Source organism: Pneumocystis carinii (assembly GCF_001477545.1).
Source record: "Pneumocystis carinii B80 chromosome Unknown supercont1.12, whole genome shotgun sequence".
Classification (NCBI taxonomy): domain Eukaryota; kingdom Fungi; phylum Ascomycota; class Pneumocystomycetes; order Pneumocystales; family Pneumocystaceae; genus Pneumocystis; species Pneumocystis carinii.
This window is the reverse complement of record NW_017264724.1, coordinates 198,755-217,179: the sequence shown is the minus strand read 5'-3', so window position 1 is coordinate 217,179 and position 18,425 is coordinate 198,755. Positions and strand designations below refer to the sequence as shown.

General features: G+C 29.2%; 11 protein-coding genes across 11 annotated transcripts; 4 read left to right on the top strand and 7 right to left on the bottom strand.

The window, feature by feature from the left end:
- Nucleotides 1–9: 9 nt before the first annotated feature.
- On the bottom strand, nucleotides 10–678 carry T552_02717 (40S ribosomal protein S26). Its single transcript, XM_018371247.1, has 4 exons — nucleotides 628–678; nucleotides 385–505; nucleotides 149–339; nucleotides 10–105 (listed from the first exon to the last, which is right to left on the bottom strand). Exons 1-4 carry the CDS (start codon nucleotides 628–630, stop codon nucleotides 49–51), a joined length of 372 nt encoding a protein of 123 aa, XP_018225046.1. The 5' UTR covers nucleotides 631–678; the 3' UTR covers nucleotides 10–48.
- Nucleotides 650–2,042, bottom strand: T552_02716 (4-hydroxybenzoate polyprenyl transferase). Its single transcript, XM_018371246.1, has 4 exons — nucleotides 1,627–2,042; nucleotides 1,293–1,378; nucleotides 1,113–1,252; nucleotides 650–1,016 (listed from the first exon to the last, which is right to left on the bottom strand). The coding sequence occupies exons 1-4, from the start codon at nucleotides 2,016–2,018 to the stop codon at nucleotides 696–698; spliced, it is 939 nt and encodes a 312-aa protein (XP_018225045.1). The 5' UTR covers nucleotides 2,019–2,042; the 3' UTR covers nucleotides 650–695.
- Nucleotides 2,043–2,109: 67 nt separating this feature from the next.
- Nucleotides 2,110–3,303, top strand: T552_02715 (hypothetical protein; the record flags this gene model as incomplete). The annotated part of the gene is made up of 5 exons (XM_018371245.1): nucleotides 2,110–2,134; nucleotides 2,196–2,326; nucleotides 2,379–2,453; nucleotides 2,500–2,781; nucleotides 2,824–3,303. 5 exons carry the CDS (start codon nucleotides 2,110–2,112, stop codon nucleotides 3,301–3,303), a joined length of 993 nt encoding a protein of 330 aa, XP_018225044.1.
- A 396-nt stretch (nucleotides 3,304–3,699) lies between these two features.
- On the top strand, nucleotides 3,700–4,305 carry T552_02714 (hypothetical protein). Its single transcript, XM_018371244.1, has 2 exons — nucleotides 3,700–3,988; nucleotides 4,030–4,305. The coding sequence occupies exons 1-2, from the start codon at nucleotides 3,746–3,748 to the stop codon at nucleotides 4,258–4,260; spliced, it is 474 nt and encodes a 157-aa protein (XP_018225043.1). The 5' UTR covers nucleotides 3,700–3,745; the 3' UTR covers nucleotides 4,261–4,305.
- Nucleotides 4,306–4,404: 99 nt separating this feature from the next.
- Nucleotides 4,405–5,182, bottom strand: T552_02713 (hypothetical protein). Its single transcript, XM_018371243.1, has 5 exons — nucleotides 5,124–5,182; nucleotides 5,006–5,076; nucleotides 4,683–4,952; nucleotides 4,516–4,637; nucleotides 4,405–4,475 (listed from the first exon to the last, which is right to left on the bottom strand). The coding sequence occupies exons 1-5, from the start codon at nucleotides 5,134–5,136 to the stop codon at nucleotides 4,448–4,450; spliced, it is 504 nt and encodes a 167-aa protein (XP_018225042.1). The 5' UTR covers nucleotides 5,137–5,182; the 3' UTR covers nucleotides 4,405–4,447.
- A 537-nt stretch (nucleotides 5,183–5,719) lies between these two features.
- Nucleotides 5,720–6,792, bottom strand: T552_02712 (hypothetical protein). Its single transcript, XM_018371242.1, has 9 exons — nucleotides 6,672–6,792; nucleotides 6,546–6,631; nucleotides 6,452–6,495; nucleotides 6,330–6,407; nucleotides 6,194–6,287; nucleotides 6,013–6,147; nucleotides 5,936–5,968; nucleotides 5,795–5,889; nucleotides 5,720–5,746 (listed from the first exon to the last, which is right to left on the bottom strand). Exons 1-8 carry the CDS (start codon nucleotides 6,745–6,747, stop codon nucleotides 5,812–5,814), a joined length of 624 nt encoding a protein of 207 aa, XP_018225041.1. The 5' UTR covers nucleotides 6,748–6,792; the 3' UTR covers nucleotides 5,720–5,746; nucleotides 5,795–5,811.
- A 160-nt stretch (nucleotides 6,793–6,952) lies between these two features.
- Nucleotides 6,953–7,898, bottom strand: T552_02711 (hypothetical protein; the record flags this gene model as incomplete). The annotated part of the gene is made up of 5 exons (XM_018371241.1): nucleotides 6,953–7,346; nucleotides 7,395–7,477; nucleotides 7,528–7,728; nucleotides 7,804–7,831; nucleotides 7,881–7,898. The coding sequence occupies 5 exons, from the start codon at nucleotides 7,896–7,898 to the stop codon at nucleotides 6,999–7,001; spliced, it is 678 nt and encodes a 225-aa protein (XP_018225040.1). The 3' UTR covers nucleotides 6,953–6,998.
- Nucleotides 7,899–8,042: 144 nt separating this feature from the next.
- T552_02710 (hypothetical protein) lies at nucleotides 8,043–8,960 on the bottom strand. Its single transcript, XM_018371240.1, has 3 exons — nucleotides 8,393–8,960; nucleotides 8,230–8,340; nucleotides 8,043–8,186 (listed from the first exon to the last, which is right to left on the bottom strand). The coding sequence occupies exons 1-3, from the start codon at nucleotides 8,912–8,914 to the stop codon at nucleotides 8,088–8,090; spliced, it is 732 nt and encodes a 243-aa protein (XP_018225039.1). The 5' UTR covers nucleotides 8,915–8,960; the 3' UTR covers nucleotides 8,043–8,087.
- A 36-nt stretch (nucleotides 8,961–8,996) lies between these two features.
- Nucleotides 8,997–9,887, top strand: T552_02709 (hypothetical protein). Its single transcript, XM_018371239.1, has 4 exons — nucleotides 8,997–9,052; nucleotides 9,296–9,672; nucleotides 9,717–9,803; nucleotides 9,850–9,887. Exons 1-4 carry the CDS (start codon nucleotides 9,040–9,042, stop codon nucleotides 9,862–9,864), a joined length of 492 nt encoding a protein of 163 aa, XP_018225038.1. The 5' UTR covers nucleotides 8,997–9,039; the 3' UTR covers nucleotides 9,865–9,887.
- A 408-nt stretch (nucleotides 9,888–10,295) lies between these two features.
- T552_02708 (hypothetical protein) lies at nucleotides 10,296–16,022 on the top strand (the record flags this gene model as incomplete). Its single annotated transcript, XM_018371238.1, has 19 exons — nucleotides 10,296–10,367; nucleotides 10,419–10,439; nucleotides 10,480–10,822; nucleotides 10,873–11,384; nucleotides 11,409–11,646; nucleotides 11,691–11,740; nucleotides 11,785–11,870; nucleotides 11,918–12,529; nucleotides 12,579–12,825; nucleotides 12,873–12,914; nucleotides 12,959–13,000; nucleotides 13,048–13,139; nucleotides 13,179–13,335; nucleotides 13,380–14,315; nucleotides 14,358–14,432; nucleotides 14,482–15,737; nucleotides 15,785–15,842; nucleotides 15,882–15,911; nucleotides 15,957–16,022. The coding sequence occupies 19 exons, from the start codon at nucleotides 10,296–10,298 to the stop codon at nucleotides 16,020–16,022; spliced, it is 4,935 nt and encodes a 1,644-aa protein (XP_018225037.1).
- Nucleotides 16,023–16,062: 40 nt separating this feature from the next.
- Nucleotides 16,063–18,410, bottom strand: T552_02707 (aminodeoxychorismate synthase). The gene has a single exon (XM_018371237.1). It carries the CDS (start codon nucleotides 18,362–18,364, stop codon nucleotides 16,109–16,111), a length of 2,256 nt encoding a protein of 751 aa, XP_018225036.1. The 5' UTR covers nucleotides 18,365–18,410; the 3' UTR covers nucleotides 16,063–16,108.
- Nucleotides 18,411–18,425: the final 15 nt, after the last annotated feature.

Sequence of the window (18,425 nt, the reverse complement as noted above, 5' to 3'; positions counted from 1 at the left end):
TAAATTTTATACCTATTTTATACCTATTTTATATATATTTTATATATATTATAATTGAGAAATAAGTGCTTTTGCTGCACTTGTAGGATTAATTTTTCTTCCGTCCTAAAAAAAATTAATAAACAATTGTTTATTATCAATAATTTACTTTATTATAATGTGCACGAAGTGGTATGACTCGAATACGACGTCCTTCACGTGATCTTACACGAACGATATGACTATGAATTGCACAAGAAACACAATAATGAAGTTTAATATATAATTTTGGCAATGCATATTCTTGGTATACACTAGCATCCGATATATCTCGAATTGCTGCAGATTCAACCATATTTCCTGTATAAATATGAAACATTATATAAAATGATTAAGAAAACTTACGCACTGTAAATCTCTTAATTGCTTTATCTTTTGGTACACATCGTGCACAATTAGAACATCTTATTGGATCTGTATGACCTCGTCCGTGTTTATTACGTCCGTTATTTCTACGCTTAAATGTCTATTTATAGTTAATAAATATTATCTATAAAAAAAAGTATATAAATATATATATAGTCTTTATTATCGATATAAGAGGTCTATTGATCCCTTATAAAGCCTATATTATCTTAATTAACTTACCATTCTTTTTAAATTTTGTCTTAAGAAAATTCAAGTGACCGTTTTTTTTTACTGTCGTATGTGTCCCGTCACATAACTGACGTAATCCGTAGAATCCAGTCTAGTAAAGGACCCATACCCATTAATAATCCAGCATGTTTACTACATATAAACCACTTCCAACAATCCGAAGGATTATTTAAATTAATAGTTCGTAACATCCAAATTGTATAAATCATTCCAGATCCACATGAAAAAATATAAAATATAGGTGAATGTCCATTTATATAACCTGCCCATGCCATTGCACTCGTTTGTAATATAGAAAGTCCAAATAACCAAGGTTTAGTATAATTTCCAAGTTTAAGAGCCATTGAATAAACTGAAGCTTTTTTATCATCTCGTTTATCCTTATCGTATATTAGAAATAATAAATTATTTATTTAAAAAAATTAAATATCATATTGTTTTCAATAACAATAAATACTTTTATTCTCTCTATTTACCTGATGTGCATAAATTATATCATACATAATTGTCCATATCACTCCTGATATATATAATGGCAAACAGGACTCCCATGTCACGTGACACCAACCCACCAATGAAGGCCATCCTAATAAAACTCCCCAATTAAAAGTAAACCCTATTAGGGTTATAATGTTGTCATGGTAACCCTATCCTACCTAAAACCACCTGTGGATACCAAGTAATTCGTTTCATAAGAGGATAAATTGCGACAAAAACAAGGGAACTAATCCCTAATAATTGACTAATAATGATTAGAAACTATAATTAAAAGGAATTAAACTAAGAAAATGAATTTATATCTTTATTATGGAGTGATTTTGAATAACCCCTTAATATTACTTTTGGTTTTTTGAAATTTTTTGAGCATATAATGCGCATATAATACGCATACAACACGCATATAACACGCATACATTTCGTTATATTCAGTCAATTGGCTTTTGCTTTGATTATAGAGATGTTTTTTTTATATTTCTTATGATTTCTTACCATTCAACTGGAAGCTGTATAAGAACACCTGCACCACCAACTAATTGTAATCCAAGAAATGCTATAGCTTTAGGAGTATTTAGAGTACCGGATGCTAAAGGTCTTATTGCTGTACGTTCGACACGTGCATCAATTTTTTGATCCCATATATCATTTATAGTACAACCAGCACCACGCATTAATATGGAACCGACACCAAACAAGCCAAGCATTGATAAAGTATCATAAGCTGGCATAGTTTGTGAATAAGCGGCCATACTAATAGACCAGGTTGAGGGTAAATATAATAGCCATGCACCAATAGGTTTATTCCAACGTGCAAGATGTGCATATGGAATAAGAAATTTATGGATGGAAAGCTTATTAATTTTTCTTAATTTTAATCTCAACATATACTTTTTATTTGAAAATTGTTTTTTCGTGGGTCTTGTTAATATTTGTTACGATTATATAAATATTTCTATAAAGTTGTTTATTGGGGTTATGTCACGTATTCTTTTATTTCCAGGTATGTTTTTTATGTATATTTATTTATTTATTTTTTTCTTTTTATGTTAAGTGAAATTAAGGACAAGGTACACAATATATTGGTATGGCACGACCATGGATTGAAGCGTTTTCAGAGGCTCGTCATTTTTTTAATGAGGTAGATGAAATTCTTGGGTTTTCTTTACAAAAGATTATGAATTATGGGCCATCGGTTTGCTATTTTTGACAGTGTGTTATATATTGTATATTAATGAGGATTAAAGAAAGTTCTTGATCAAAGCGAAAATGCTCAGCCTGCTATTCTTGCTACTAGTTATTGTATTATTGAGATACTACGTGTATATTTTTTTATAAAATTAAAGTATGGATTTGATTAGGAATTAGAAGCATTTTGGTATTAACATGAAAGACTATTTTACATATACGATGGGACATTCATTAGGTGAATATACATCATTAGTTTTTGCTGGAGTTTTTTCATTACCGACTGCTATTCGTTTGGTAAGGAAACGTGGTGAATGGATGAAATCAGTAGAATGTCATGAAAGTCAAGTTATCGCTGTTATGCAGGAACGTTCTATACTTGATACATTGATTCAACAACTTAAAATATTTCAAGAAAAATTACCTCCCGGTCAAATAATTGCTTTAGCTAATGATAATACCGTATATTATTTAAATAATTTTTTTCGCACTTGATATTATTAGAATACACAAATTGTTTTATCTGGTACTAAGAAAACTCTTAACACATTTTTAACACAATTTTCTTTACGTAATCATTCTATATTACGTACAATTCCTTTACGTGTTTCGGTTCCTGTTCATTCTTCACTGATGAATTCTGTTTCAAATAACTTAATGGATAAACTTGATACTCTTTCTTTGTCTCCACCTTCTGTCACTGTTATCTCAAATGTTACGGCTCAACCTTATCCGACTGATCTTTTTTTATTGAAAAAACTTTTAGCTAGGCAGACTAAAGAAACGGTTCAATGGTTTCAAAGTACACAGTATGTCTTAAAACATGTTGCTCCAATTCAATGGGTTGCTACAGGTCCAAAACATGTTATTTCTCGTATGTTAGCTTCACAAATTTCTGTTCACTATCTTTTTAAATTATCTTCAGTTAAGGATATCCTTCCTCTGTTAAATAGTCTAGAAAAAGGTATTATTTTAAATTCTTGAATCTTTATTTTTCGAAAGTTTTATTGATCTTTATTGGGCTTTATTATTATTCTTCATGACAACTTTATATTCTATTTTTGAAAATATTATAAGTATTCATTAAAAAATCATGAAATCTTATATTAATCTTTTGATTTCTTAGGTTCTGTTTCTAGTACATACAATACACATACATTATACATCAAATATTAAATATCAACATCTGTCACTTAGTTCTTTATTATCCTTAAATATACGACATTATTGTTCTATTTCAGACATTTTCTTCTATTGTTTCCTAATTATTATGTGGATTTATTTTCCGGCTTAATTTATTATTCATGCGCTGCGAACACTTAATGCGCTTTATTTTGCATAAATAAGTATAAAAACATGGCATTTATTAATTCGATTGAGAAAATATTATCGATTATATTAAATAGTTTTTTCTTGATTATATATAATGTTTAAAAAAAGTTTATCTGTTCTAGCAAATGATGGGAATATTCCAAAGTTTTGTCCAACAGCTTTAATCGTTGGATCGGTTTTCGAACATTTGACATCGTATTTAGTTTATGGGCCTTTTTTAGGTCGAACATGGCAACGTGCAATGATTTTGGATAAAAATACAGAGTTTTGGGCTTCTAAGAAAACAGTATCAGCAGGTCTTATGTATGGTGTATCTTTTTTAAGTTCTAGTGTTCAGGTAATAGATTTTTTTTAAAAAATCAAAAACTTATATTGTAGGTGTACGCAATGGCAGCTTTATTGAAATTAACAGGAAGTCTTAAATATAAAAGTGCATTTTATTTAAGTAGTCTTGTTTTTGCTGCAACTACTTTGCCGAATATAGTTTCTGGTTATTTCATTGAAAAACGACCTAAAGAATATGTGTTGGTTAAATTTGTTTCAGGCTTGACACAAACTGTTGGACTTAGTTTTGTTCTTGCAAGTTGTTATCTTCGTTGTAAAAATTAAAATTATGTTATTGAAATTAAAATCTTTCTATAATGTTTGATAGAAATAAATCAGAGATATCCTTCTTTCTTAACTTTTTTTTTATGTTTTTATCTTATTTTTTTTTAATGTATTTTTTTTTGAATATTCATTTGTTTAAAAGATCAAAAGAGATCCTGTCTAAGGGTTATAATAAATTTTTTTAGACTCAAACAAGTTTTTGTTTAATAAAGAATCTAAAGATTTCATTTCTTTTCATTAAAAAATAAAACTTACCCTTGAAGGTGAATTGTTTGCCAAATAGATGTTGCAAATAAAATAGATAATTGAACTAATGCCCATTTTAATACACGTCCATTCGTTATTTCACTTTGTGTCCTAAATTCCTCTTCTTTCTCCTGTTTAAATGTTATAATTGGTTTATATAATTCAGGTTTTCATACACGCATCATTTTTTGTGCTAATTTAATTTCAAAAATTTGTTGATTTAACCTTTTTGTTGTTCTAGTCATCTTTTCAACTATTCTCGTTGCATTTCTTTGAGTTGTATCTGTTTCTCCAACTATAAAATCTAAAGTAAGACGAATATGTTGTTGCTGATGTAGTTCTGAGTGGATTTCAAAACATATTTTATATTGTAAAGTCTGATCTGATGTAAATATAAATTGATTAGATCCATATCCAAGTTGATCCGATACTTTTTCATTCAATTCCTGTTCCTTTTGTTAATTTTTTATCCAATTGCTTATATTGCTTCTTTATATACATAAATAGTTATACGAACTCCTGCTTGTTTTTCATTATCATAATGTTTCAGATTTTCCACCGTATATTTTCCTCATATCTATTCAATAGATTCCCATCAAAATACTTGTATATTTTACCAACAATATACATTCCTCTTGGTAATTCCTCAAGAAAACAGGTTTTTTGTGAACCTTCTCTTAATTAACTCTATTTTAACCCAGAAAAAATGCCAACCCTTAAGATAGAAATGAAATGCATTGGTTACTCTTATTATAAGAAGTATAAATAATATCAATGACCTTCTAAATTCCATTTTTCTTAAGAATAAAAAATCTAAGGTTATGTGAAAAACGTAATCTGCTAATTAAAATATATTTATATGAGAAATATTGATGTTTTTGTATAAGATTTGACCTATATTTATGTATATTAGTGATTTGTTGTTTTAGTTGATAATATTATATTTTGAGGTTATATTAGGTTATTTAGTTATACCTAAGAAATATAGAATATTTATTGTGTGATTGATATGAAGACAAGTTAAATTGATAGTTGAAGTGGTTTTTGTATATTTTTTTTTTGAAAAATTTTGTTTTAAAAGAGGTTAATGTTAAGTTTGTCCGTAGATATATAGAGTAGTTGAGTTTTAGATTTGATATGTTTAAAAAGATGTGTAAATGATGTGTAAATGATGTGCAAATGATGTATAAAAGTGTATAAAAGTATATAAATTATTTCGGTTTATTTCTATATGTTGTATCTGGTATATGGTTTAATGTAGTTTTTAGAATAGATATTTGTTTTTTACGTTGTTTTTTGTTAATTTTAATGTAAAAACAAATTGTTAACAGGTCCAGCATCAATTGTTTGCTCATGAACATGATCCATTGGATTTGGTGCTGCCTAAATATATAAGTATTTATGTACCATCTTTTAATAAAATATATACCTCGTAAAGTGTAATAACTGGTTGTTTTTTGAGCTATGTTTTTTAATTAATTCATCTATTATTAATTCAAATTATACTTCTGACCATATGCCTTTAAAGCCTAAAAGACAAATACGTGTTTGATCCTCTTCTTTAGACCAATTCCCTGGAAAAAATAATGTAATATTCTCACAGCTTTGATAAAATTGTGTCTTTACTGGATATTCTATAATCTATTTATAGTTTATACCAATTTTACCATAAATATCTTTCTATAACTTCTCCTGCATCTTCCGGTGCAACAAGATCCATACTTTGCACTGGTTTTAATGATTCTATTGTATCAAAATCCACATCCTGACGGTTCATGAATCTTTATATATATAAACTTATGAATTTTATTATATATGTTTACATTTCACATCTTTTGGGCGCTGTTTCCTCCGGGAAACATCTCAATACAATACTCCTAAGCTTTACTATTCCTGTAAAGCTGTTTTCATTAAAAAATATCCTCTTCTTTCATACAATTCCTACGGAATATATAGAATTAGCTGATCATCTGCATCACTCTCAAGAATCTGTATATAACTTAAATAATATGTATATTTTCCCATTGATCCTTATAAACCTTAGTAGTATCAAGCCGGTTGCTCCATGATTTCACTATACTTCGGCCCATTCCTTGCCTTGCTTCATTAAATGTACAAATACCATCTATTATGGTTAGTTTTGTAGATATATTAAGGCATTGTACCAAGATCAATATGAGGGAAGAGCCAAGAAGCATGATCTTCTTGTGCTTCGTGTATACAAGCTGTATTATGAGGCATAATTTGGGATAGAATGTCGATAAGGCAAGGTATATATATATATAATGGAATAACCAAATAAATATGTAGAAGGAGAAGGTTGTAGAAGGTAATTCGTATGAATCTATGTAGGATTGATTGTATTTGTGCTTTTTAGTGTGTGTTTGTTAATATTTGAATTGAATAAAATGCCAATTGTTGAAGATATATATGATTTTATATATATTTAAGAGTATGTAAAGATTTTTAAAAGAAAAAGCCTTAGTAAGAGTTTAGTGTTGTATTTGTGGAGAAGTAGGAGTTTCGCTTTTTTTTGTTTTTTTTTTTTTTTTTATATTAGTTGAAGTAGGATCAAATTTGGGTTTAAAATGATCTTCTAAGGTATTTTCTTGAGGTTCTTGTTTTGTTATATCTTTGTTTTGAGCCATATCATAAAACTTTTCACGTATTGCATCGTTTAGTGCTTTTCGTACATGTTGATTTGCCTTAATATTATGTATTGGTAAGTCCTTTGAAGGAATTTCTTCTGGAGTAGAATATGAATATTCAGTTATAGAAGAAAAATGATGTAAATTATGAACAGAAGCTAACGCTTGTCGAAGTGATAAAATAATATTTAGCTGTATTTGTTTAAGTCTGTATATTTTTGAATAAAATAGTTATCAGACCATACGAGAAGAAATGACAGAATGAATACTTGGTGCCATATAAATACTTTCGTTTGCTACAAAATATACTGCAAGTACAGATGCTATATCATATATAATAAATGGTTGTAATGGGATGTATTGTTAATTTTACCATTATGTTCGCTTGATCGGTGTTGTTTATAGATTACCCATATATCTGGTTCTTTTTCTGTTGAAATAACAAATTCAATTCCACGCATTTTCTTCAAATGGCCATGAAGATCTCCCAATGTGTTGAATTGTGTTTGCATTTTAAGAACTTCATTGTTTGAATGTCGATCATAAAATGGGGATTGTGAAAAATAATCCAGAACTATCTTCATGTTAAAATCTTATGTTTAAACCCAAAGAACATTCGAAAAATATGTTCTTAAAATCTCAAATATACCATTGTCTGTACATAGTCTTCCATAAGCCTAAGAAAAAAATCAAAAGATGTACAAAATGATTCAAAAAAAAACATACAGTAATCCATTCCGGCATTCGCCAGGCAATTACCGAAAGATCAATCATTTAAATTAAATTAAAAATATGTGTATAAATATTGAAAAAACCATATGACATAGTATAGAGAAAATAGTCTGGACACTATCGAAATATGTATTTTTCAACTATTTTGAAAATTTACTTGTCCTATAAAATAAAAAATGATAACCCCAAATGATATAAAAATTATGAAGGAATTTCTTCAAGAAGAAATGTTTCAACGAATCGTTCAACTATCCATTGTTGTTTATCTATAGGAATCCATTGTTGATTAATATTTTGTCGCTAGAAAAATATAAATAATAAAATTAAATCATTTAAATATTACACATGCAAAAATTGTTGCCATCCATATATGTTGATAAAGTTGTTTAAATTCTTCATGTGTTCGCTCAATCCCTCGTAAACGTAATGCCGCCATAATTAACCGTTGTAATGACTAGTATAATTAATTCAAAATTTATACTTATATCTGGATAAAAATGTCATACTTGTTTGTTTTTTTGTGTCACTGGTGTAATAATGTTGCCTGGATTAAAGAAGGTACATAAAATACGAAGCGGTTGCCCTGGTAACGAGTGACCATAGAGAAGCGCGCGTGTACCATCCGACCATTGAAGAACCCAACCTGATAAAGAATCCCCACTTGGTGAACGTTTAGATTCCCAACGTTTAAAATATGCCTTTATGTGCTTATCTGCTGCGCAAACCTGCAATTGAGGTCCAAGACATTTCCAAAATGGAATATTACATGTCTGAACATTAGCCACCAAATTTGCTGAGAGCAAAGACGATTCAACTAGTAGCACTGAATTTTTATCTAAAAGATCTATCGTATTCTCTTGATTTTCATGTATATTTTCAAATGAAATAGGTTCAAGACAAAAATGACCATGCCAGTTTTTGGTCTTTAATTTAACAGGTAAACGTCTTATTAACAATGATAGAATATTTGAAATCTTTGAGATACATTTAGCTTTAGATTCTGACTTTTCTCTTATTATTTTACTCATAAATTAATTTCTCTGCTTATAATCTAAGGCTTATCGATAAGTCGACCTTACTTCACATATATAAAAGGTGACTGCGGTGAGCCAATCATATTCGAAGAAAAAAGTAAATTTTTGAAAAATAAAATATGGTAAAAAAAGGTATGGAAAATGGTATTTTTGATTGTATACTTTTGTTTTTTTTTGTTTTAAGGGGGGTTTTATGAAAAAAAATAAAACACTTAAATAATAGTGAAAAAACTGAAAAAAACAGTTAAAAAAAAGATAATAGGGTTTTTTGTTATTAAAATAGTTATTTATTAATATTATAAGATATTATGAGATATTATAAGATATCTTGATTTTGAATATAGCTTTTTTTGGGAGTAAAATTAATCGTAATAGGGAAAATATCAAAGATAAATGATACATCTTCGAAAGAAGCTATAAAAAGTTCTAACACAACATTAAAGGCAGAAAAAGCAGCAAAAGCAGTAGCTTTAGGGAATTATTCTAAGCTAAAGAGGCGGGTCCGTACAAGTGTAACATTTCGTCGACCAAAAACCTTATGTTTACCACGTAAACCACTATATCTTCGAAAAAGTATTCCTCATACCCCTCGTTTGGATGAATACAAAATCCTCGTATGTCCTATGAATACAGAGAGTTCAATGAAAAAAATTGAAGAGAATAATACATTGGTTTTCCGTGTAAATATTAAAGCTAATAAACATCAAATAAAACAAGCTTTTAAAAAACTTTATGATGTTGATATTCTTAAAGTATATTTTTAAACAATTGTTTTATTATGTCTTAGTTTTAATAGGTTAATACATTAATTTCTCCTAAGGGTATTAAGAAGGCTTATGTTAAGCTGGCTGCCGATATGGATGCTTTAGATGTAGCAAACAAAGTCAGTTAAAAAAAAAAAATTGTATATTTATTAACAGATTTTCTAGATAGGATTTGTCTAAAATCTTATTTTCTTTAAAGAGCCTTGTATAAATATATATTTTTCATTTACTCTTCTTAGGGCTCAATGAATTTTTATATATAATTATATACAAAATAGATATAAATTCTATTTATAATCATATAAAATATTCTATATTTTACTTTGTTTCTTTTTTTATTGCCATATTTCTTAAGTTCATTGTTTTTACTGAATTGTATATATTTAAAATGTCTTATCGGGGTTCTTGAGAAAAGTTAATCTAAAAACTATAAAAGGCGGGTTAGCAGAAGACATAAAGTTATTAAAAGACAGTTGGAGACTCTTTGGAAGTGCAGGAAGGGCGTATTTGGACGATTTTTGGCTATTTTAAGGGGTTTTACGTGTATTTTTTTTGTAAATTTTCTTGGATTTAGATTTCGAAAAGAATTGTCATATATAAATTTTTAAGTCATGGATATTGGCGCATACAAGCGGTTAACGCTTGGAGAAATGGGTCGGGAATCATCTGTTACGGTTAATCAGGTTCGTCTTTGCTTTTTTTCGGAAGAAAAAGCTATTTTAACACGCATATAGCGCGCATTAATTGGTAAAGAAGTATTATGATAGTTGAGTTGCCTAATTTTGTATGCTACAGACAAGATTTTGGCACGATATGCATCGGAATGTATGTTTATGGGTATTTTTGCAGGAAAATGACATATTAGATACACTTTTTCGAGAGCTACTTCAGAATTCAGATGATGCATGTTCACGGCATGTAGAAATACATTATCAGACATTAGATGATGCTCTTGAGTATGATGACATGTCGCAGATAACGAAAAGATTATGTCGTCAATTGGTTTTTAAGAATGATGGTGTTATATTTAGGGAGGAGGATTGGCAGAGAATATCTCGGATTGCGGAAGGAAATCCAGATGAAGAAAAAATAGGGGCATTTGGTGTTGGGTTTTATTCTGTTTTTTCTATATGTGAAGGTTTTTTTTTTTGCATATTTTGTATATGATAGTATGATTGATACGATTAGACCCATTTGTTATGTCAGGGGATCAAACGATGGTATTTTATTGGAAAAATGATCAATTATATGTAAAGCGTGCTGTTATAAATGCAGAGGTTCCTATGACTACATTTTTATTACAAATGAGAGAGCCGATGGAAATGCCTTATATAGCTGATTTGTCTCGATTTTTGACGACATGTTTTTCATTTACACGGAATTTATTGAGTATTTCGCTTTATTTTGATGGTTTCAAACTGGTTACGCTTTCAAAATCAAAAGAATTGTCTCAATCGATACCTATTCCAAAAGATTTGATATTAATTTCGCCTCAAAAAATTATGCGTATTGATTCTGTAGCAATAGAATCGTTAAAAATCCGTGCTACTTATTTAAATTTTGTCTGTTCGCATTCTAAACGTTCTGGTAAATCAATATTAAGGCTTAAATGGGTCGATAAATTTAATCCTTTTAATCATGATACTCATGAAGATATGGATCCGAATCTTGAAGTAACATCTGATATCACTTTAAGGTTGGTTTTTCTATCTAGGTAATTTAAGATTTTAGTAATGCTTTTTTTTAGGATTGCGAGCGCAATGATTCAAGTATCAATTAGCCCTTCATATAGAAAAGAACTTGAGAGGATTACAAAAAAGAAGCCTCCAAAAAGTACTAGGGTTCAATTGCTTTATTCGGATCATCTAGGAAGTAATGTTACGTCTCGCTCGAAGATTTTTTTTTCGGATCTTTTAACATGTCATAAACAAGGCAATGTATATATTGGGTTTTCTACACATCGTATGTAGTTATTTTTATTAAAATATGTCTTATAAATATGTTAGAAACAACAGGATTCGGTGCTCATCTAGGAGCTTCGGCTTTGATTCCTACTGTTTTTCCTTTATTTTTTTCTTCATAAAAGATTTATTTATTTAGGTTGAAAGAGAGAATATTGATTTGGTTGATAAGTTTGTTAAATATTGGAATAATGAAATACTTTATTGTTTTGGGATATTGTCCAGGTTTATATAATTGTTTTTTCTTTTTTTTTTTTTTTTAATTTTGTTAGAATCATTTATCATTATGAAATTCAACGAATTGTCGATCATTTTCAAGATGATATAAAGACTCCTTTTATATATATTATGAATATGTTCACCATGGAAGCTTCGACACCATTACCGATCAGTAATATTATTGAAGAGGCTTTTTTCTCATGTTCAAAGTCCTATTCTGTTCCTTTGATAATTGATAAAGTTATTTCATCTGATAAGATATATCTACCGGATTCCAATATCGATTTCTTACCTGAAATGCCTTTTATTTCTCATGATGTATTATTAGAGTCTTCCAAATTTTTCGATAAGTTAAAATATATGGATATGATTAAACAGATAAGTTCTGATGATATTTATAACGAATTATCTAAAACGGCACTCACAATTAAGAATACTGTTTCTTTTATAAAGTGGTTGAATAAGAAATCTAATATTGATTATATAATGCGTCTTAAGCTTATAGGAGCTGTAGTTATTTTTGATGAACACCTGGGAACAATTAGTCTTTCTTATTTGAGATGCTATTTAGATACTAAATTGATACCGTCAGATATGCCGTTACCTCCTACATGTGCTCCGTATATTTTAACAAAGAATCTTTCTCCCAGCGAACTTGAAATTCTGTAAGTTTTTTGTAACTTTTCTTATTTTCGATATATTTATTCATGAAAGTGATTGGAAGGAGTTAAGCATATTAGAATGGTTACAATATATATGTTTATCTTCAATTTCTTTGACAAAAAATGACATTAATCATTCTCCTCAATTTGCTTTGCGAGTTTTAGAGACGGTCTCAAAAAGTTGGGAAGAAATAGATTACGCCGATCGCAATGATATAATTATGCTTTTGAACTCTAAGACTTGTATGCCAACTAAAAATCATGGCATGCGAATTCCTTCTGAAACATATTTTCATACGGTGATATTATATTATATTTATTTATTCATTCATGTTAAAGGGAGCAGGTAACATTATTCTCAGATCTTTCTGTAATCGAGCCTATGACTGTGATTTTTCTTTGTCATTGTTTTCTTCTATTAATGTTGAATAGGGTATAAAAGAAGCCTTTTTGTCCGATTTAGGTGTACGCAAAGTAATCCATGATAACATATTATATTAGAAATATGCTAAATATTATAGACTGTCGAATATCAAGTTATTTTTGATAGGTTAATAGGGGGTGGAGAATGGTCACATATAGATCTTATTTGTTATTTAGCAAGTTCTAAAGAGTATTTGATTCTTTCTTTTGGTATAATATTTTTAATTAGTTGTAGTATTCCTTCATCTGATTTCGAGAAACTTAAAAAAACTTCTATATGTAAAATTGAGGGTGATTCTAAGCAAACATACCGTGTCTGCGAGCTTTATGAGCCAATTGATTCTTTGAGGGCATTATCTTTGCCCATTATTCAATGGCCTCAAAATGTATTTTTATTTATTTAAAAAGGTCATTCGCTTATATGTTTTAGAAATGGAATCCGTCATCTAATGAAGCACTTTTACTCTTTTCACTTGGGCTTAAGCGATTTCCTTCTTCAGAAGTATTGGTTAATCTTGCTGCTTCAGGTCCATCTGAACTTCGAGAAAAGGCTTTAAGTTTTTTTATTGCTAACTACTATACTTATGACTATAAGTCGACTTATTCCTTCTCCGAATCTAAATTAAAATTCTTACCTGTTCAAGATAATAATAAGCAAAGTAATTTAGAGAGTCCTACAACATGTTTTACCAATAAGTTTTGTTGCGTTTTTGGATTTAGAATTTTAAGATATGATTTGATTCCAGAAGCTAAGAAATTTGGTGTGCAAAATGATCCTAATATTGACGATGTTGTTTCTGTTTTGGTAAAATCTCCACCTAATACAATTGGACTTGCTCGAGCTCAATTTGAATACCTCGCTTCTAGGCTTGGAGAATTTAAAAGACCTGTTTTAGATAAGTTGAATAAAGTAAAATTTATTCCTACTCAAAAACATAATGGAAATGAAATAAGGCATTTGAGTCCCGATTTATGTTTTATTCAGGAAGAGGATTCTGTTTTTTATAATCAAATATTTGATTTTGTTGATTTTGGTCATAAGGCAAATGTTTTTCTAAAGGCATGTGGCACTTTGTCTCAACCGTCATTTCCTCAGCTGGCTGAGTTACTTCTTAAAAATCCTAAGCATATATTTGATTTGGTTAAGACACCTGAAAAATATCAAGATATACTGAGAAAACTTGTTATTAGCAGCTATTTTCATAAAAAGACTAAAGATATATTTCGTGATATGGAGAATAAACCTTTTCTTCTTGCATCTAGGAAACGAAAAAATAAAATGATTGGAAATAAGATGTTTTCCGAGAATCAGGAAACTGTAGAGTACTTACTTTCTGATGCCTCTTCTATTTTCATTGTTGATGATGTATGATTAATTATTTTTATACTTTAAAGTTTATAAATTTAGGTTGTTTCTTATAATTTGTTTTCTGAATTTATATTAGCAGCACCTCAAGAGGACATTTTGGAAGAATTTTACCAAGTATAGGATTCATTAGTTTTTTTTTCTTGAAAACTTACTTTTTTTATAGTCTTTAGGGTCTAAACGTCTTTCTTCTGTTGTTCGAGAAGAATATAAATTTAAAGGTCCAAAAAAAGAGAATTCTGACTCATATGCTCTTAGAAAATTATTTATCGATCGCTGTGGTTTATTTTTGCATGAAACATCAACTGTACTTCTTCGTAACATAGATTGGCTTGCTTCAAAATTGAATGTAGCTTATCTTGAGGACATAAAATTACAAAGAATATTGAAGTTTAAAAATATAGATCATTCTTATGAGCATTCAGTAACTTGTGCATTGGATCCTGAATTTGAATGTTCTATTTATCTTACGAAAAATTGGGATTCGTATGATGTTGCTCAAGTGTTATGTAAAATATTGCTTGAGAAGCCTGCAATTCATGATCCTTTACTTCTTTCATCACTTATAGCTACTGATCTGAACGTACTGCAGCAAAGAGGATATAATGTACAAAGGATTTTGTATTCTCAGGATTTAAAGAAAAAAAAAGAAGAAGAAATTCAGAAAATAAATTTAAAACAACATGAAATCGAGAAAGAAATGGAGAAATATTCCGCTGATTCTGAATTACAAAATATTTCATCTATAAAATATCCTGGGTCTTATCCTTTTGAAGATTTTAAGGATAATAGTAGTAATTATGATTTAAGTCTTGATAAAAATGAGACGTCTTCTTTAATGAAGAAAAAACCAGAATTTTTGGAGAAAAATAATTCTAAAGATTTTAAAATGCTTTCAAAGTTTCAAAAACTGTATGGCTATCAGAATAATCACGAAAAGCAACATAAGGATTTTTTATATGAAAATGTTTCTTTGTTAAAGAATTTTTTTATGAAAAAAGTTAAACTAAGGAATAATATGCATATAAAACGTCCTGTGGATTATGAGCAAAGTGTTGTTTCAAATCTTCATCAGGCAATTAAAGCATGTAGAAACAACAATGAGTTATCGGTGTGTTCGCCTATAGAAATTGTTGATGTTAAGGAGGCTAAAGATGGTTATTGTAATATTTCTCATTCTCATGATTTGAAATTTGTAAATCGAACTACTGATAACATAAATGTTTATGTTTCAAAGGATATCCATTCTGGTGAATCATTTATAATGAATAATAAAAGTAATATAGATTTATTCAGTTCTCTGATATTGAAGAAAATATCGACTGTTTTTGGTTTTAATACTTCTGTTCTTAATATTTTTTATGACGATGATGGACCAGCCATTGCTTTTAATAAAAATGGTTCTATTTTTTGTAATTTAAGGTAAATATTGTTATATTTATATTATCAGGGGCTAAAAATATTATTAGACATTATATATTATTACATTCCAAAAAGCTTATTTCTGGGAATTCGAAAGATGTTCTTGTAAGTATCTTCTTATTTATATTATTTCTAATATTTTAGGCATTTTGGTTTGTCACTATTGCGCATGAGGTAGTTTTAATTTCTTTTTTTTCTTCTGATTTAATAATGATATAGCTATCACATAATATTGTTTCTGAGCATGGGCATGTTCACAGTTTTTATACGTATGTTTACAAGTAATAAAAATTAACATTAATTAACTATGTTAGGGAATCGTTTATTTCGCATTATATGACAAAACTAGTTAAATTATTTTAATTTTTGGTTTATTTAAATAGTGAAAGAACACTTTGTAATTTTAATATCATCTCATCCCATTCATCTTCTGCATTTGAGAGATTTGTAATTGCTCCTCCTGCGCCAATATTCCAATGGTCTTCGTCATGATAACGAAATGTACTTCGTATAATTACACTCCAATCGCCTCTGCCACATACACTAAAATATCCAAATACGCCGGAATATATATCTCTTTCTTTCTTTTCCAATTCATATAATAATTCTATACTTCTCTTCTTAGGTGCGCCTGTCATGCTTCCAGGAGGCAATGCATATGCTAATACGTCAATGCCTGTATAAGGAGGTTGTACAGTTCCTTGAATTACTGACACAAGTTGATAAAGTGTTTGATATTCTTCTACTTGCATAAATGCAGGTACATGGACATTTTTTGCTATTTGACACAAGTCGTTACGTATAAGGTCTAAAATCATTAAATTTTCTGCATAATCTTTTGGATTTTTCAGTAAATCAGTTGCTTTCTTTAAGTCAATTGAAGGATCTTTACGTAAAGTTCCTTTGATAGGTCGTAATTCGCATAATCCATCTGAAGACCAACTCAGGAATCGTTCTGGACTAGATAATAGTAATGTAACGCCGTTTAATCGAAGATATCCAGAAAATGGTGCTGGATTTAATATTCTCAAGCGTTTATATAAGTTCCAATCATGTATTGGAGTACATTTTTCAGATGAAAAAATATGTGTTGTTGATGTTAAACAAAGTTCATAAGATTCTCCCTGTTTTATGTAGTTTTGGGCTATTTCGATTTTTTTAAGATATTCATCTTTGTTAGGCAAGACAATTCGTGTTTGTAATATGTTTTGGGAATAGTTGTTTTGATTAAATGAGTTTTCTGAAGACTCCAAATTATTTGAATATTTTCTGTTAAATGAACGAATAATAGCTGCTGTTTTTGTAACCCAGGGATCGTTTTTAATTAAGCTTTGTACTACCACTTGGTTTTTTATTACATCTATAACAATACTTCTTTCAAAAAATAGTAGACTAACATCTGGATGTTTGAATTTGCTTTTTTGGTATATATTAGTTGTATAAATTGTGTATTCATAATTGAAATATCCAATAAATCCTCCTTGAAAAGGTACTTCTGGTCCATTATTTACTTGTAGTTTACGTATATTGTCAATTAACCATGTCCATATATGTGGTGTATTTAATGGAATTTTTTCTTGTTGATCTGAATAGGTTTTAATAAGATACATGTCTGGAAATGTATGTGTTAATGTATAATGGCCTTCCGATGGTACACCTATAATAGAATATCGTCCTGGTTCCCTTGTTGATTCAAGAATAGCACATGTTTCTCTTTTTTCAAGATGTAATTCCTCCACTATTTCAATTGCTGAAATTTCAATATTTAATACTTCAAAAAAAACTCTTTCATTCTCTTTTTTATCCTCAAATATATCAATAGATTTATTCTGTTTATCTAATTCTTCATTAAATTTCTGATCTTTTGTTTCATCTCTTTCAATTATAGTTCCTAAAGGCTGAATAGCTTGATGTAAAACATTCCATTTCTTATTTAATATTATTCGTGGCCGCCTTTCCCTCTTATTAAACTCACATGTCTGTTTCCAAAAATTATATATTATTTTTTCTCCATGTTCTGATAAAAATGATTCTGGATGATATTGAACTCCATAAAATGGTTTCTTCTTATGTTTTACTCCCATCAATACTTTCCCATTTTCATCTAAAGTCCATGCTAATCCCTCCAGAAAACATGATTCACTAATATTCACACAAAATGAATGATATCGCACTGCTTTAAATCCTTTTGAATGTCCTTCAAATATTTCTTTCTCTGTATGTTCAATCTCTGATATAATTCCATGTGCTACATATTTAAGTCTTGAAACACTTCCTCCCCATTCAAGGCAAAGTGTTTGCATACCCAAACATATTCCAAATACCGGTAATACTAGCTCTTCTTTTAATGTCCATATTGCCGGGAAAACTCCTACATCCTTTGCTTTTCCCGGATTACCCGGTCCCGGCCCAAGAATACAACATTCAAACCCTTCAATACATTCATAAAGCTTGTCTTTTTCAATCTGATCACTACGAATAATAAAAAGTCGTGCCATTGGAAGAACCTTTTGGACTAATGAACAAATATTATAGAAATAGGAATCGTATGCATCAATAATAAGAATTCTTCCCTCCCAATAAACTGATAAATCCCTTTCAATAAATACATTAGATTTTCTCTCCATTTATCAATATTGACCGCAATTCTCCTTAATTAAAGGGTTTCATACCCAAGGGTTTTGGGTT